Raw genomic sequence first — 15,126 nt, 5'->3', positions numbered from 1 at the left:
ATCACCGAGTCTGCAGCCCATCTGCGACTACTGCGCCCTCTGACTCTGGGGAAAAAAAAACAGTTAAGCCGCATATCACTTCCCACTGTCTGAGTTTGCCCCATAAGCGGAATTAACTGCGCACCTGCCAGCGCCATGGTTGCGCCAGCTGTTCCTGAGTATGTTGCTTCCCCCTCAATTTACGTGTTCCTGCGGAGAGGCTTGCTCTCTACGCCATTGTCTTCGGTCAGCGCCATTGCTTTGCGATTGACCCCCTAACGTGCTTCTAGGATATACGAAGAGGATGAGATCTTTGCTGCTGTCGATGCGCGGACGGAGTCGCTCCAGAGTCTACGAGAATTAGGTCCCCCAGATTTGGTATACTTGGTCAAGCAGCCGAAGAGCAACGCAAACCGGCAGGTACGTTTGGTCGCAGCAACCTTCTTCTAATATGGCGACGACTTAATGGACAGTCTGTCTTCATTTGCAGTGGGCTAACTAGACTATAATGCTCATAGACCGGAGTTTACCATCATGTCACCGGCATCGATGCTTCGTCCTCCGCCAGCCTGGCCGCCTACGTAAACACGCTTACCTTTTCTCCTCTGGATAAGACACACAAGGTGGTTTCTGGAATCTACTGGTCAGGAACTCGATTGAACGGACGCAATGGTTCTGTTATGGTTAACGTTTGCGCAGCTGTTACAATGCATTCTCGCATCTCGATATGCGTGTCGAAGTGAAGATACCAGGGAGTCTGGAGAGCTATTGCATCGATGAGCGAGGCGATAAGCGTGTTGCTACGGAGGCCCTGTGGCTTGAGACCTTCCTCTGCGGTGTACTGAGAGCATATTCTTACGCGGACGACGGTAGTGGTGATGCCATCAGAAAAATCGTTGGTGTCCGACGATTCAACCCGGTAACCAACACGGAGATGGAACATAAGTTCCTGGATGCTGCGGAGAGACTATTCTTCCTCGGTGCGCTGACTTGGCAACTTTGCAGACACGGACATAGGCTGACAAGCACTTATAGGGAGGCAGCTCAGCTCCGATCCAGAAACCCAAGTACCCAGTACCGTCAGCAACCATCTCACAGCAGGTCTCCTCAAGTACATCCAGACAACCGGCCGCTATGCCTCCGGAGTGAATCTGTTCGAGAAACTTCGCACACGAGATGTAGAGGTTTCGTCGCTTTTGGCAAGGGTTCTGTTAATGGCAGACGAAGAAGTACAGGCTGTACGGTTGATGTATGATGCTTTACAAGACGTGCCAATGGACTATGCACTACTTGATTGCCAAGCAGCGTTCTGCATGGGCAAGGGAGAAGGCGAATTGGCTCTGGAATGCGCAAAACGTGCTGTGACGGCCGCACCGAGCGAATTCAGCACATGGGCTCGGCTGGCCGAGGTATACGTATCACTCGAGCAATGGGACTTGGCGCTCCTTACCCTGAACTCGTGTCCCATGTTCACATATCAGGACAAGGACACGCCTCGAATGCCCCAGCCGTCACGCATTATGCTTCCTATTCTTGCAGAGAGCATATTGGATGAAATCGACGAGGGACAACCTAAACAAGGAGACCCTCACGACTATATCCATCCGTCGCTGAGAAAACTACACGCTGCATCATACCAAGGAACATTTTTGAAGGCCTACAACCTACTGACGAAGGTTGCCGCATCGATCGGCTGGGACCAGCTACTCAAGATTCGCAGCGAGGTCTTCGTCATGGAAGAGGAGTACCGAGTTGAACGCCAGCACTCCACATCGAAACCTGGCAAAACTGACTCTGTCGCTGAGACCCAGAGTGTTGAGACCAATGGTAACGGTGAGAATGGAGGTGGCTCTGGGGCCGAGGATGTGGATTTATCGGCCGAGACTGCAGCCAACGGCAATGGAGGGGTGAACGAAGAGCAAGTAGAAAGTTCTATTGAGAAACCAGAGCAATCGATGGCATCAGAGGTCGTCAAGTCGGGCAATGATGATGTAAGTTTATGTACTCTCTTTACTTCTTCTTGGGATGCTGATGTTGAATTTCTAGGCCGACCCGTCGCATTCTTCGTATACACAATTTAGGAACAAGCGTTTGTGTGAGCGCTGGCTAGATAACCTCTTCATGGTCTTATACGAAGATCTACGCATCTACACCATCTGGCGCACGGAGATGGCTCAATTCCGGCAGCAAGCGATCGAGTACAAGAAGTCGGCGACCGAATGGGAGATCCTGGGCGAACTTGCGGAGCGTCTGCATCACTTCGACGAAGCGATCGAAGCCTATCAACACTGCCTGTCTATTCGGTTCTCGCCCAAGGCCATGCGCGGCATCCTGAAGATGTATGAAAACCGGAACGACACGCGAGGCATGCTAGGCTCCCTGATTCGGCTTATCGCATGGCAATATCGCTGGTATTCCGAGGTATGTTTCTGCTTTGAAGTTTGCTAGCGCAGGCCCGACCGCACAATGACTAAACGTGTATGCAGTTTTCTCCCGAGTTGCTCTACCTCATCCGGAAACTCATTGAGGACGAAGGAGCCGTCAAGGTCCGCAGCATCGTGCAGGCGACGAATCTGCCACAGCCTGTCCTCGACCTCACACACCAATACTGCCAGCTTTGCGCGACCTTTCGCAGCAGCGGAAGCGATGCCTGAACCTAGAATTCTCGCTGCGGCGCGATAGTCCACTGATATACCTTGTCATCTTAGTCACAGTATACATATCCTCACGTATAGCGAATAAGCAGCTCCGCCTTCAGGGCGGCTATGTAATTCTCAGAAAGTGCACGGGTTGGGAGGGTCGAGGCAGTTTAAATAATATGATGATTTCATATAGTTACCTATTATTCATCGGGCGTCGTCCATAGACAGCAGTCCAGGTTGTGGATGCTTCTCTGCAGATGCAAAACATAGATAGGGTAGCAATCCTCCGTACATCCACTTGAGACCTTTTAGTACTAGTTTGACTCATTACATCGCACATCAAATAGTTGTTCAATTCCCAATTCAACTCGATATATGACTGATTTAGCTTATTAATCCAGATATATAGTTATCCTGAATCTGCCCTGAAGCCAGTATCCGTTCACCAGAAGCCTATCACGACAGTAGGAGAGCGAAACTACTCATCATCCTCCTCTCCAACGTCAACCTCGGCCTCCGCGGGAACAGTGCGCCCCTTAGCCTTGGCCGCCGCGGTAGCAGAACCGCTGGTTTTGGCGGTGTCCGCGGGTTCTTCATCTTCTGGCTCGCCGTCGCCGTCTTCTTCTTCATCTTCGTCCTCGGCGGGGACGCCGTTGCCATTCTCTTTGGCCACTTCTTCGGGGGCCGTCTTTCTTCGCTTGGAGGGAGGAGCTGGGGGTGAAGAATGTTAGATGCGAGAAAGAAATAGGAGAATGGATTATAGGCAGAGAAGAAATGCAGGTAGAAATACCTTTGACCTTGGCGGGCTCTTCCTCCTCCTCCTCTTCTTCGCCTTCTGCTTCTTCTTCTTCGAACTCCTCCTCTTCTTCGCTACCTTCTTCTTCCTCGCTTTCGCCTACGTCGGATTCTTCGTATCTAGAGTAGGAAGCGTAAATTAGCTGTTTATCCTCGTGGATGATGTGTGCATGACGATAAGGGAGGTGGATGAGCGTCGATGGCGCGTGACGATGCAAGAGAGCCGATGCAACGGATCTTGTTCAGCGCATGGTGCAGGGTGCAGAGCGCAGAGCGCGCGATAGGTGTATGAAGCGTGCAACAGCAGAAAGATAAGAGACTTACTCTTCTTCCTCTTCGCTTTCGTCGCTAGGAAGCGCCTGGAGTTCTTCCTCCTCCTCGGCTTCTTGCTTTCTCTTACGGGTGGACATGGTGATTTAGGATGGAAAAGCGGCTTATACAGAAGGGAGAGAAAGAAAGGCCGGGTCAATGGCAGAGAGGTATGGATGGAAAGGAAGATTTGGAGACCCGGGGGCGTCGGGAATAAGAGAAGAGACTGAGACTACTTGAGAGGAGAGGAGAGGACAGAAGGATGGGAAGGGAGGAAGAGGAAAATATAGAGGGAACGGCTGAGGAGGAGGGTAGGGCGCAGGGAGGTCTACCTAGCTACTACGGCTAGAGATTAGGTGGTAGCATAATCGCCAGAACCAGATCCTGCCCCCAAGGGGGGAGGGGAACGGAATGAGCGGCCATTACTTCAGCAGACAGGGAGGAGGAAGAAGCGAGAGGGGTCAGCAATGACAGAAACATGGGCAACGTCCAGCCGTAAGGAGCAGTGCGAGCTGGGGAAAGCTAAGCAGGGACAGTAGCAGCAGAAGAGCTGAAGCTGCGGCTTGTTCTTGGGACTTCGAGTAAGTGACGACGTCGGCTTTAGGCCCAGACAGTGTGGATAACGCGAAAAAAGACGTCCAACCAATGACTGCTCGTCATCAGTGCGTGCCCATTGTGTACCTAAGGTAGGATGATGCTGCCGTCGGCTGTTTCGCAGGCGTCCTCATTTCTCAGCCTTTCTGACTGTGCTAACCTATGAAGAACAAGCTTGAAAGTGTTCGGTCAGCAGGCATGTGGGAAAAGTCCTCTATGCTATTAGTTTGTTTCAGAGAGAATAAATGCAAAAAAACACTTGATGGCATCGATGAAATAAAGCGATGGTTGAGGGAGGCATGGAAATTCTCAGAAAGAGGACACAGCAAGGTTTGTTGTGGACATAAGAGTAGTGCGTGGTCATAAAGTAAGCAGAGCATAATGTAAGCAGGAATAATGATGATGTCAGTAAGTGAAACATCTTGCGTACGGTAATTTACAGGTCACAACCGAAATTTCAACCAGCAGCAGCTTCTCCCGGATCTAACCCGATCTGGAGACTCGCACGGACCATCTGCCCAGGCACAACATATCCCGCTGGGGATAAGCATGTCTTGAGTCTGACTGCTTGTGAGTCTCATGCAGGGGGGCAGGAATTGGTATTTCCATGGCAAAGGGTCAACAGTCAACAACAACATTCCCCATCTTATTAAAAATTCAGTATTATATATACTCCCTTCTATCAAATATACAACCTGTCTTCGTGGATATCGAGAACAAAGGACAGCTTTATTGCGCCAGAAATTCAAAATTGGCCATGCTGGGGTCAAGCAGATTCTCGTCTAACCCGAAGCCATAAGTGCCGACCATGTCGTAGATGAGGTCCGGCGGTGGAAATCCCTGGGCCATGGCATTCGCACCGCCTGGTACCTCACCCTCGGACCGGTCAACAGCTCCTGTACCTCCCACGGGAAGTCCTCCGGCGTTGCCTGGTCGGCCAGCCTGCCACGCAGTTTCCCATGAATCGAACCGCTCTAGCATCTTGCTTAGGCCGCGCGCAATGTGTCTTGTGAGATGTCTTTCGCCAGCGGAGACACAGTTCAACAACTCGATGACTCGCTCCACCAGACGGCGCACCTGGCGGCCGTCGATACTAAGGTAGGCTGAATTCCAATTCACGGCGACCTTGAGCAGGAAGACCGCGGAAAAGGTGACCATAGTATGGGTGAAAATGGGAACACCCACTATGGCATCTCGGATATCCTGCTCCTCCAGTACCATATTCAGGCAGGCCATGGCGGACGAAATGGCGATGTTGGCCGATTCTTTCCGGTCCATGGAGAAAACTGGGGTATTGGACGGTGACAGCGCGCGAAGAGAGAGTGAATTCAGCTGGAACTTTGCGAAATGGTAATGCAGGACCACTCCTTTTGATGGATACGTCCTTACGTATGGGCTATCGGCTACGCCGCGAAAATTAGATAGTGCTATGAGAATGACGGCCCACTGGCTTACTTACCTGATCGTGGTTGCCAGAGGAGGCGCCATTGATCAACCGCAACATTGTAAACCCTCAGTTGGCCAAAATCTTCCTCCGTAAGTGCTTGTTCCGTATCGCTTCCAAACATTCGATAGGCCTCCGTGAGGATCATGAACAAGGCTACTTGTGCCAGCAGTCGAATGTCACCAGGGACGACCATCGGTGACTGGAGGAACGTCTCATAATTCTTGATCGAGACATCTTCATGAATGACGGGTGGTCGGCCGTAGGCGATGCTGAAATGATGGTCGCAGACATATAGTAGGTACCATAGTTGTGCACGCTCATATTGATCACTGTGACCATGGATCATCCGCTGGTAGCTCTGGTGGAGACCCAGCTCCGTTGCTATTCGGACAGCATGGCCAGAAAGCTTCCAGCTTAGCTCGGAGAGCCAGAAGGCACCGACGCAGAGGCCACGGATGTCGTCCAGGGTATGAGCCCGCGTCAGAGACATGCTCGACACGAGGGACACGTACTCGCTGTAGCACCGATTCAACGTCTCGTTGCGATTGGGAATGTGAAGGGCAGCGACGGTAAGAACAGCCGCAGACAGCAATGTTGAGGCTCGTCTCACAGAGGTCAGATCTCGATGCACGAGGATGATTCCTCCCCAGAGAAGCTGGTTCATCGTCCGACTGAAGTATGCGAAGAGTTCCTCGGCCTCGTTGAGAGAAATTAAACCCCGCGATATGAAATCCTCCTCCAGTAGCGTCAGCCTCGGTTTCTCCACAGGATTGTTTCGTAGGTTTCGTAGTTTCGTGACTTCGTAAAGGCTGCGCATAGGGGCCGGCACCAACTCCGGGCCCTGCAGGTCCGGCTCCTGCGAAGGTTCTCGAGTGACATCCATCACGGCACCGGGGGCATTCTGTCCTTGACTCGGTTGTGAGTTGTCTATTGAAGCCCGATGTCCGTTTGTATGCGAAGCAACCGGGCTGGGTCCGTTTTGAGGGTCGCCTGCAGCATACGTGGAGAGTTCTGGAAGTCCGTTCTGGCGGAGAAGGTCGCGAACAGCCGCTTGGAGCTGGTGAATCGCGGAAGCAGCTTGCGATTTCCATCTTGACGAGGAGCCATCAGCATATCGACGAATCTATAGGATAACCAAGAGATACACGTCGAGAAAACATACATCCCATCGTCATCAACAAACTTCTGCGAGAAGTCATTGACTACACACTTGATGCCGCTTCGCGTGCATTTCGTGCAGCTAGTTTCGCCCGGTTTGAACTCGCATTTGATCTTATGTCGTTTGCACTCCGCACCTGCACGTTCCGGATATCAGCCTGAAGCTCTACTTGAGAAGTTGAGCTTGCATCTCTGCATCCTTGCCTCGAGGCGCTCAGAGGACCGAGTCGGAGACACTCACAAGCGCGGGCTTTGGAGACCCTTGGAGGAGGTCGAGCGTCGAGAACGGAGGAACCGCGATCATACCGTCTTGGAGACTCGAGACCAGCATCAGAAGACGATCGCTTGAGATCGGATCGATCCATGATAAATTAGGTTTGTTTGTTGACTGGGACAACTAATCGGGGATGCTCCGGTACTATGCAAGTAATGCAACCAACCGTCGCTGACTCGCGATTTGGAGCGGTGCGATCAGCTGTCGGAAATGGAGCGATCTATGGATGTGCCTATGATGATCAATGAGATGTGAATTGTTGTCATTAAAATTTTGCATTGACATGAGAAGAACAGATGTGCCGGATGAGTCGACTGAACGAGGTGCGACTGAGAGGCGTGGGGGATGACAGAAAAGACGTGGGGAGGGACAAAAGCAAGATTTGACCCCGCCCGAGTTGGAGTCGAAGTGCCTAACACTGAGAGGCGATAGCTGGTTTTAACCAGCTAGATGGCATGAAAGATAGAGGTCATGATGGTGATACCTTATTGATCTCTGGTAAGTTTTCTCTATGATAGAAATATCTTGATATGCGATAGACATTATCGAATTCGTGGAGAAGCTACATTCTGGTGTCGAAACCTGGGGTACGGAGATATATCAGACGGTAGAGTGCGATATAGAGCAGGATATGGAGTAGTTTCGCAGCTGGTCTTCTTCGAACATACCCATCATCCATCATCAATCATCCTCAACGCCATTCCATCGGTGGTCCTTGTGTATCAACAGTGGCATGGTTGCTGGTTGATATCTCCAAATGCAAGCCCCGCATATAAAGAAACATGCTGTCGCCGCATTCACTTCCCTCGGACTCTCGCCTCACCACTTTCTGACGTAGGAAAATTACTGATCCACATCTAAAAGCTCCATAAGTGATGCCTGTCTCTGAATTTTACTGCAGGTCCAGGCTCTCCCTCACTTCATCAGTCTCAACGACATCACCGGCTCAAGTCCGGCTGCGGAGAAAGAAGAAGAATTGCCTCGGACTTGATGCGAATGCGGAGACCCCACTACACATCCAAATAAGTTGATGCGATAACTCTTCATAAAAGCCATGTTTTCTCCATCTCTTGTTTCGCAAATACCTCATATTAACTCGATTAAACACCAAGACTCAATATGCAAATCCTCATCACAGGCGCCGCCGGCTTCATCGGCCAATCGCTCGCAAAAGAGCTCCTCAATGACCCCTCCTACCACCTCACATTGACCGATATCCACGAGCCCCCCGTCCCCAAGGGCGTAAAATGCCCGCAAAATGCAAAGACCATCAAAGCCGATCTACTCGCTGGCGCAGAATCAGTAGTAGACAAAAGCCTCGACGCCGTCTTTGCCTTCCACGGCATCATGTCCTCCGGCTCCGAAGCCAACTTCGACCTCGGAATGAGCGTCAACGTCGGCGCGACTCGCACCCTCCTCGAGGCCCTCCGCAGAACCTGCCCCGGTGTCCGGTTCATCTACTCGTCCAGCCAAGCCGTCTACGGCCGTCCGCTTCCCGACGTGGTCGACGACAGCGTCACTCCCACGCCGCAGGGCTCATACGGCGCCGAGAAGCTGATCTGCGAGACTCTTGTCAACGAATACACAAGGCGCGGCTTTATCACGGGGTTCACGCTCCGATTTCCCACGATCTCGGTGCGCCCGGGGCAACCGACTGCGGCCGCCTCGTCGTTTCTCTCGGGGATGATTCGGGAGCCGTTGGCGGGGAAGGAGTGTGTGATTCCGGTTGAGGATCGATCGTTCAAGTCCTGGCTGTGTTCGCCGCGGACGCTTGTACAGAATCTTGTACTTACGCTGTCGTTGCCGAGTGATGCGTTGCCTCCGCATATCCGGTCGATCAATGTGCCTGGTATCTGCGTTACGGTGCAGGAGATGATGGATGCGCTGGAGAAAGTGGGCGGGAAGGATAAGCTGGCGCTATTGAAGGAGAAGGAGGATCCGACGCTTCGGCCGATCCTGGACTCATGGCCTACGCGATTTGATAATTCTCAGGCTATTGCACTGGGATTTAAGCGGGACTCGTCGTTTGAGCAAGCTGTTAGAGATTATTACGAGCAGGAGGTATTGGGGAAATGAGGATATTAGTATAAGTGGACTTTGACTGCCAATAGACTTGTACATATCTGATAGACCATTGAATTTTGAAAATACTCCAAATAACAAGTACGCCGTAAACAATCAGATTATAATAGACTATGATCAAGAGGTTATAAAAGCTGCAATCTAGCCTTCCGTCCACGGGTACAGTTGGGGTCTGGAAATCAATCCAGAACCATCATTTCCATACCTAGGAGAATTTCAGTAAATGTAGGATGATGATTAAAAGCTTTCCCAAACCTGTCCGTCAATGGCAACCAAGCGGTTGAACAATTCGTTCCGAGTACTCATTGCTGTAAGTTGATAGGAATCGTGCGGATGCTTCCCTATAAGGATCAAGCCATCCACAACCTCCTTGCTGCCGACAGCCCAGCCAGCAACCAATTTCCCCTTCCAACCCATTCCGCCGATCTTGCGCATTTCCTGGATTTCGGTGACCGGTATTGTGAAGAGCACTGTGCCTTTCTTTCTACTGTCCAGTCTGTAATCGCCCTGAATGATAGTCGTGTCTGTCGTGAAGTATAGTAGCGGCGGCTGCTGGGATGAGTCAATCACCACAGTGCCTCGTTTACCCTTGTACCTTGCGTCGAACTCTACAGGGCCGTAGGGCAAGGTCTCTAGACCTTTCTTGCGTAATATACCGACATGATTCTTCGCATGATTTGATCCCGCTTCGGCGCGAACCCGGTCAACTGCCAGCTTCGTCTCGATTCCTGTCGCTGTGGTGCCCTTGAAGAAGCCGATTATCCTGGCGCCAAAGTTCTTCTTCTTGGGCTTGTCGCCTTCGTGAAGCTCTTGCGCTGCATCTTGTTTCGGCTCAGGAGCCGCAGCTCGGTTGATTTCCTCGTCGGTGGCCCCCAAGGTCAGTTGATCGTGGTGGATCGAGGCGGGCCTTGACGGAGCTTTATGGAGAGAGCTTGAAGGGGGCGGCGGTAAGGGTGCCGCATTCGATTCACCAATGCGAAGAAGTGTGAGGGTAAGCTGAGCATTAGTGGGGACTCCTTTCAAGAGGGAACTGGCATGGGGTCAGCGGACTGTCTGTCATGTGTCTCTTATGATCCGCACATACTTTTGCAATTCGAGAAGCTTCTGCCAATGCGGGAATTCATGGTTCAAGTAGCTCATGAGATGTTGAAGAACTGGATCCCCAAAAAAAACAAACCCAAGAAGGAAAGTGCTCAACTTGACGAAAACATAGCTTGAAGTCAGTAACGACCCTAGAAATCCGGCCGCGAGCACGCTGGATAGACGAAGGTAGGGGGTCGCGGCCGAAAAAGGTGGTGTTGGCGAGAGAGCACTGCAGCCAGAATGTCAGAACCATGGGGCGCCTACTATGTATCATGAACTCAACGCTTACTTGCCAAACCTCTCGTAAGTATTAGTGATATCACTGAGCACCCGCATTGCCAGATTTGCGCCGTTCAGCACCGTCTCCCTCATAGGTTGCCTGGTCTTGTCGTGAGTATCCGCTGGTACTTCTCCACCAGCCGCAGCTTGTGCATCGGCTGTCTTGGACACGATATCCATCGCGTCTGGAACTGAGGATTCCATAGGAGCATCATCGGGTGTGCCTTGATCATGTTTGCCGGCAGCACTTCCCACGGCAACAGTGGCAACGCTAGTGATTAAATTACTTGCTTCTTGCTCGGCTGCTTCACCTTTATGTTTTTCTGGAGCCCCAGTCACACTGTCATGAGAGCCGAGCACTCCCGCCTTGGGTTTCTGCACTCCGCCAGTAGATTTATCAACCAGAGCAAGAGGTGCGGGAGGGAACAGGATCTTGCGAGATCGAGGCCAGACAACCAGAACAAGCATCGTACCAAAGATCGTGGGAACGAGAAGATCGAAAAGCCAGGCTACGGAGTATACCTGTATATATTGTTCAGTCTTCATTGGCTACTCGCCACAATGTTGGACTTGAGCGTACTGCGCAAAAGGCTGATGTTCGCCGAGGCTCTCTCCATGAGCGAAGCCTAGCGATGTGCTTAATAAGACTGGTCAAGCCAATAACCACCGTTGTATAGAATCTCTCCAGGGTGGATCTCAGCTTATCTGGGGAGAAATTCTCATCTTCTGCCCGATTAAGATCCAGCCTCTGTAACGGGGCGTTCGGAACAGCTTTGACACAGTAGATTTGCTGCACTTGTCAGCATTTCCTTTCGAGGGCTTGAAAGCAAACATACCTTATTGAAGCGACGGATTAGCATCCAGAGATCCTCATTCGACAATCCCGTCACAATCCTATCCTCAATCTTGTCAGATTCTCCCCATCCAATGTCTGAGACATCGTTGGTGACTCCAGCTTTCTGAGCCAGTCCCTTGGCCTCTTCCTCAGGCTCTACCTGAGAAAGTGTATGGCTGTCAGTTGGCCCAATATTGTCATCTTGATTCCTTTCATCATTGTGCGAACTCTTGTCGAGTCCTGCCGATATTGGCTCTGGCGCACGAAGGGACTCTGGCGCATCAGACATTGTATTTAGCAAAGATTGAAAAGCGAATTAAACCCAGAACACATTGCATTGACAGGTCGACTAAGTTAACATCATGGAGCCACGGTTCATTTTTATGTCTGCGACTCTGCAACGTTCTTTTGGTAGGTCTCCTGTTGCGGGGACCATCGACGTCATCCCCTGCAATTATCTTGTTAGTGAACAACCACTGGTCCTCCAGAGAACTGGATTCCCTTGGCCCGTGTCTAAAGCTTGTAAGATCATAAGGTACGGTGGATAGTCTTAGACAACATCGCTCAACATGTGTCATTCAGAAGAACAAAGAAACCTAAGGCATCAATTATTGCAGCCTGAGGTTTGGCAATTTGAACTCCAAAAAGGGAAAGCCCAGGAGTGAGCGCAGGAGGTTATGATATCGCTCCGACATTCACCCGAAGCTGTGCCCTGAGCCACATGACGTTCACATGGACAATCTCAGTCCATGAATCAAATATCACCCATTTCTCCCACAGGTTTCCAACCAACGCGCCCTTGAAGATGCCGCTGGGCCATAACCGACATCAATTGTCTCTCGAAGATATCCTGGATTTTTCGCAGCCTTTGACCCTGGCTCCGCATGAAAGGCATAATGCAAGAACCACTTTTGATCGGCTTATTGAACACTACCATCCTGAACAGACTCCACAACGGGGTTATAAGCCTGTTGCGCTTGTCCAGACAACCTTCGATCATGTCTCATCCAAAGATGCATTTCTGATGCTTTTTTTCTCATTTTTGTATGAGAAATTATGCAAGGAATCCAGTAATACTTTTGATATTACCCTTTACGTCCGCTACTTTGACGATTTCGTCTCCTGGGGTTCGGATAAATTGAGGGACTTAAAGGCTGCGATCGAAGGCTTTGCTGAGTATATCATTGAAAACTTCCTACTTCCACGTACTACATCCTTTCTATACAAATTTACGTTGCCACTTTTAAAAGTACTAACTAATGCGTGCTATATAGTCAGGGCTTCGTCGGTCAAAACACCACAACCTACGCCAGCGTCCCTATCTTCATTTGACACGTCCACAGCAGTTAGTTCAAGACAGCGTATATCTACTTTGAGGCAAAGTTGTCTCGTACGTGATCATCATCGCTGTGTTATTTCTCGAAAATTCGATCGACGTGAAGCCGAAAAGCGTTTCGAACAAGACAGGGAAGATTGTAAGGATGACGATGGAAAGCTTCTTCGAGATGAATCAAACGACCGATTTCAATTCTTAGAAGTCGCCCATATATTACCCCATTCTCTCACCGCAGTTTCTTCTGGTGAAACGGACCTGGTATGTGGGATCTGCAATCTTATATTTATTCTGTTAACGTGGCTCCATAGAGTGATTCAAAAAAAAACGCCCTCCGAATTCTAAATATGTTTGATCACGGAATCACCCATTTAATCGAGTATCCGAAGACCGATAGCCCCATGAACGCTCTGACATTAACATATGACTATCATCAATTATTCGGCGCATTCAAGATATATTTCGAGCCCACAGGCAACCCATATCAATATAAGATTGATTCAACGGAGCAACGTTCCTTCTTACGTGATCCATTATTCCCCGTCATTCGGACACTGACCCTAAGCCCAAACCGTACGATCGACCCACCATCTCCTCGATTACTTGCCGTCCACCGTGCCATTGCGCGTATTATACATCTCGGTGGCGCAGCAGAATATATAGAGAGTATCCTTCGTGATATAGAGGAAGTGAGTGTGAGAGAAGATGGCTCAACGAATTTGGGACACATAGTGAAACTTCGACTAGGTGGCTGGTTAGATACATTAACTGTCTGCTAATTTAATGATTTGCTCTGCTGTCTGCTTTCCCATCTCATCTTGATACTTTGAAGATGCCGTTGGCGGACCTCGCGTTTCACCATAGGCTTGACTATGATGTGATAACTTTGTTAATGTAAATTCCCCAGGCACGGCAGCTTAACTTACTGGTCTGCAGGGATACATTCCCTATGGCATTTCTTTGACTGTCAGACCAGCATTCTGGAAATGTCCTTTTACACTCTGTTTCCTCGCACCCACGATTTCAATGCACCATTCAAGGAAAGAATCAAAGCCCTGGTCAGGGTTATCTTTGTAGACTTGCTAATGTCACCTTATAAAGGCTTTCAGTTTGGAGAAGAGCTCCTTAATTAGATTTAAATCAGGCAAATATAGGGGCAAATATACCAGCTTTACTCCAGCTTCTGCGCACATTTGCTCCAATCTCTCAGAGAGATGAAAGGAGGTATTATCTATAACTAGAATAGATTTTAGCTCTAGCTATCTCCTATAATGATGAAGCAGCTCCTCTATAAAATCTTTAAAGATAGATGTATTTGTGGAGCCTTAGAAAATATAGGATAGGATGACCCCATCTTGCGCGTAGGCTGGGAGGATAATGGATTTAATACTGCTGATTATGATGAAATTTGGCTACCTGAGTCAGGGCAATACTAAGAGGAGACTAGCTAGTTCTTCTGAATCCTACCCTCCTGTTATACCTAGATTCATCCATATACACAAGGTGGTATGAGCAAAAGTCTGATATAAAATAGAAGTATATATTATACAGATCTACATTTTACTCTCTTTATATTTAGTGGCTTTTTTAGACTAACCTTTATACTTAAGAGCATGACTAATGCTGCATGTAGTTATATGCACCTGGAACTTGTCCCATAGAAAAATTACTATTTTATTAAGGTATAGATAGGGCTTCTTAAGTAGGTGATTACAGAGAGCTTTAAGTATAACTAGTGTGAGTCTTTGTGGGTGCCTGCCCTTATTTAGGGGTGCCTTTATATCTCTAAAGAGGTTCATGTTAGTGACATGCCTAGTGATAGTACTTGGATAGCAGCCAGTGGCTTTAGTAATCTAGGAGTGAGTAAGTTCATTACTTAAAATTATATTATAGATAAACTCCAGAGTTGATGGAGCTAGATTGGGGGCCATCTTTTTGCCTTATGAGGATGATTGATGTGATCTTCTGGGAGGGGACCTTGGTAGGTTCATTGGGGGAACCATCCATATAGCCTGATGAATATGTAGGGGATACAGGTTATGTAAAATATTATGCATCATAGAATGGCCAGTACCATGTAATACATGAAGATGTAATAAGGCCTTTCAGAAGGCTTTACAAAAGTGGCTTAGCGTGTTTCATATGAGGGTACCAGAAAGTATTCACCGGTATTGCATCTAGCTGTACACATGAAATCCCAGCAAAAACGCGTTATCAGACTCATTTCACAGAATTCCATAAAAGCAGCACATTGCTGATTCCTCTGAGTTCATTATGAACATTCAATGGAAGAATCACCTGTAGATGGAAGAAAGC

At 49.4% G+C, this 15,126-nt stretch overlaps 5 protein-coding genes across 5 annotated transcripts; 2 read left to right on the top strand and 3 right to left on the bottom strand.

Annotated features, from left to right (window-relative positions):
* Window positions 1-135: 135 nt before the first annotated feature.
* Window positions 136-2,633, top strand: Aspvir_005743 (ChAPs family protein; the record flags this gene model as incomplete). The annotated part of the gene is made up of 7 exons (XM_043268956.1): window positions 136-158; window positions 270-399; window positions 498-622; window positions 679-959; window positions 1,015-1,970; window positions 2,026-2,400; window positions 2,466-2,633. 7 exons carry the CDS (start codon window positions 136-138, stop codon window positions 2,631-2,633), a joined length of 2,058 nt encoding a protein of 685 aa, XP_043124891.1.
* A 466-nt stretch (window positions 2,634-3,099) lies between these two features.
* On the bottom strand, window positions 3,100-3,826 carry Aspvir_005742 (uncharacterized protein; the record flags this gene model as incomplete). The annotated part of the gene is made up of 3 exons (XM_043268955.1): window positions 3,100-3,332; window positions 3,412-3,536; window positions 3,741-3,826. 3 exons carry the CDS (start codon window positions 3,824-3,826, stop codon window positions 3,100-3,102), a joined length of 444 nt encoding a protein of 147 aa, XP_043124890.1.
* Window positions 3,827-5,048: 1,222 nt separating this feature from the next.
* Window positions 5,049-7,289, bottom strand: Aspvir_005741 (putative C6 transcription factor; the record flags this gene model as incomplete). The annotated part of the gene is made up of 4 exons (XM_043268954.1): window positions 5,049-5,722; window positions 5,779-6,857; window positions 6,929-7,061; window positions 7,166-7,289. The coding sequence occupies 4 exons, from the start codon at window positions 7,287-7,289 to the stop codon at window positions 5,049-5,051; spliced, it is 2,010 nt and encodes a 669-aa protein (XP_043124889.1).
* Window positions 7,290-8,317: 1,028 nt separating this feature from the next.
* Window positions 8,318-9,274, top strand: Aspvir_005740 (SDR family oxidoreductase; the record flags this gene model as incomplete). Its single annotated transcript, XM_043268953.1, has 1 exon — window positions 8,318-9,274. The coding sequence occupies one exon, from the start codon at window positions 8,318-8,320 to the stop codon at window positions 9,272-9,274; it is 957 nt and encodes a 318-aa protein (XP_043124888.1).
* Window positions 9,275-9,517: 243 nt separating this feature from the next.
* Window positions 9,518-11,766, bottom strand: Aspvir_005739 (DUF3292 domain-containing protein; the record flags this gene model as incomplete). The annotated part of the gene is made up of 5 exons (XM_043268952.1): window positions 9,518-10,310; window positions 10,365-10,592; window positions 10,653-11,164; window positions 11,223-11,432; window positions 11,479-11,766. The coding sequence occupies 5 exons, from the start codon at window positions 11,764-11,766 to the stop codon at window positions 9,518-9,520; spliced, it is 2,031 nt and encodes a 676-aa protein (XP_043124887.1).
* Window positions 11,767-15,126: the final 3,360 nt, after the last annotated feature.

Source organism: Aspergillus viridinutans (genome assembly GCF_018404265.1).
Source record: "Aspergillus viridinutans IFM 47045 DNA, scaffold_3, whole genome shotgun sequence".
Lineage (NCBI taxonomy): Eukaryota > Fungi > Ascomycota > Eurotiomycetes > Eurotiales > Aspergillaceae > Aspergillus > Aspergillus viridinutans.
The sequence above is the reverse complement of the archived record's forward strand: the minus strand, read 5'-3'. Positions and strand labels throughout refer to the sequence as shown.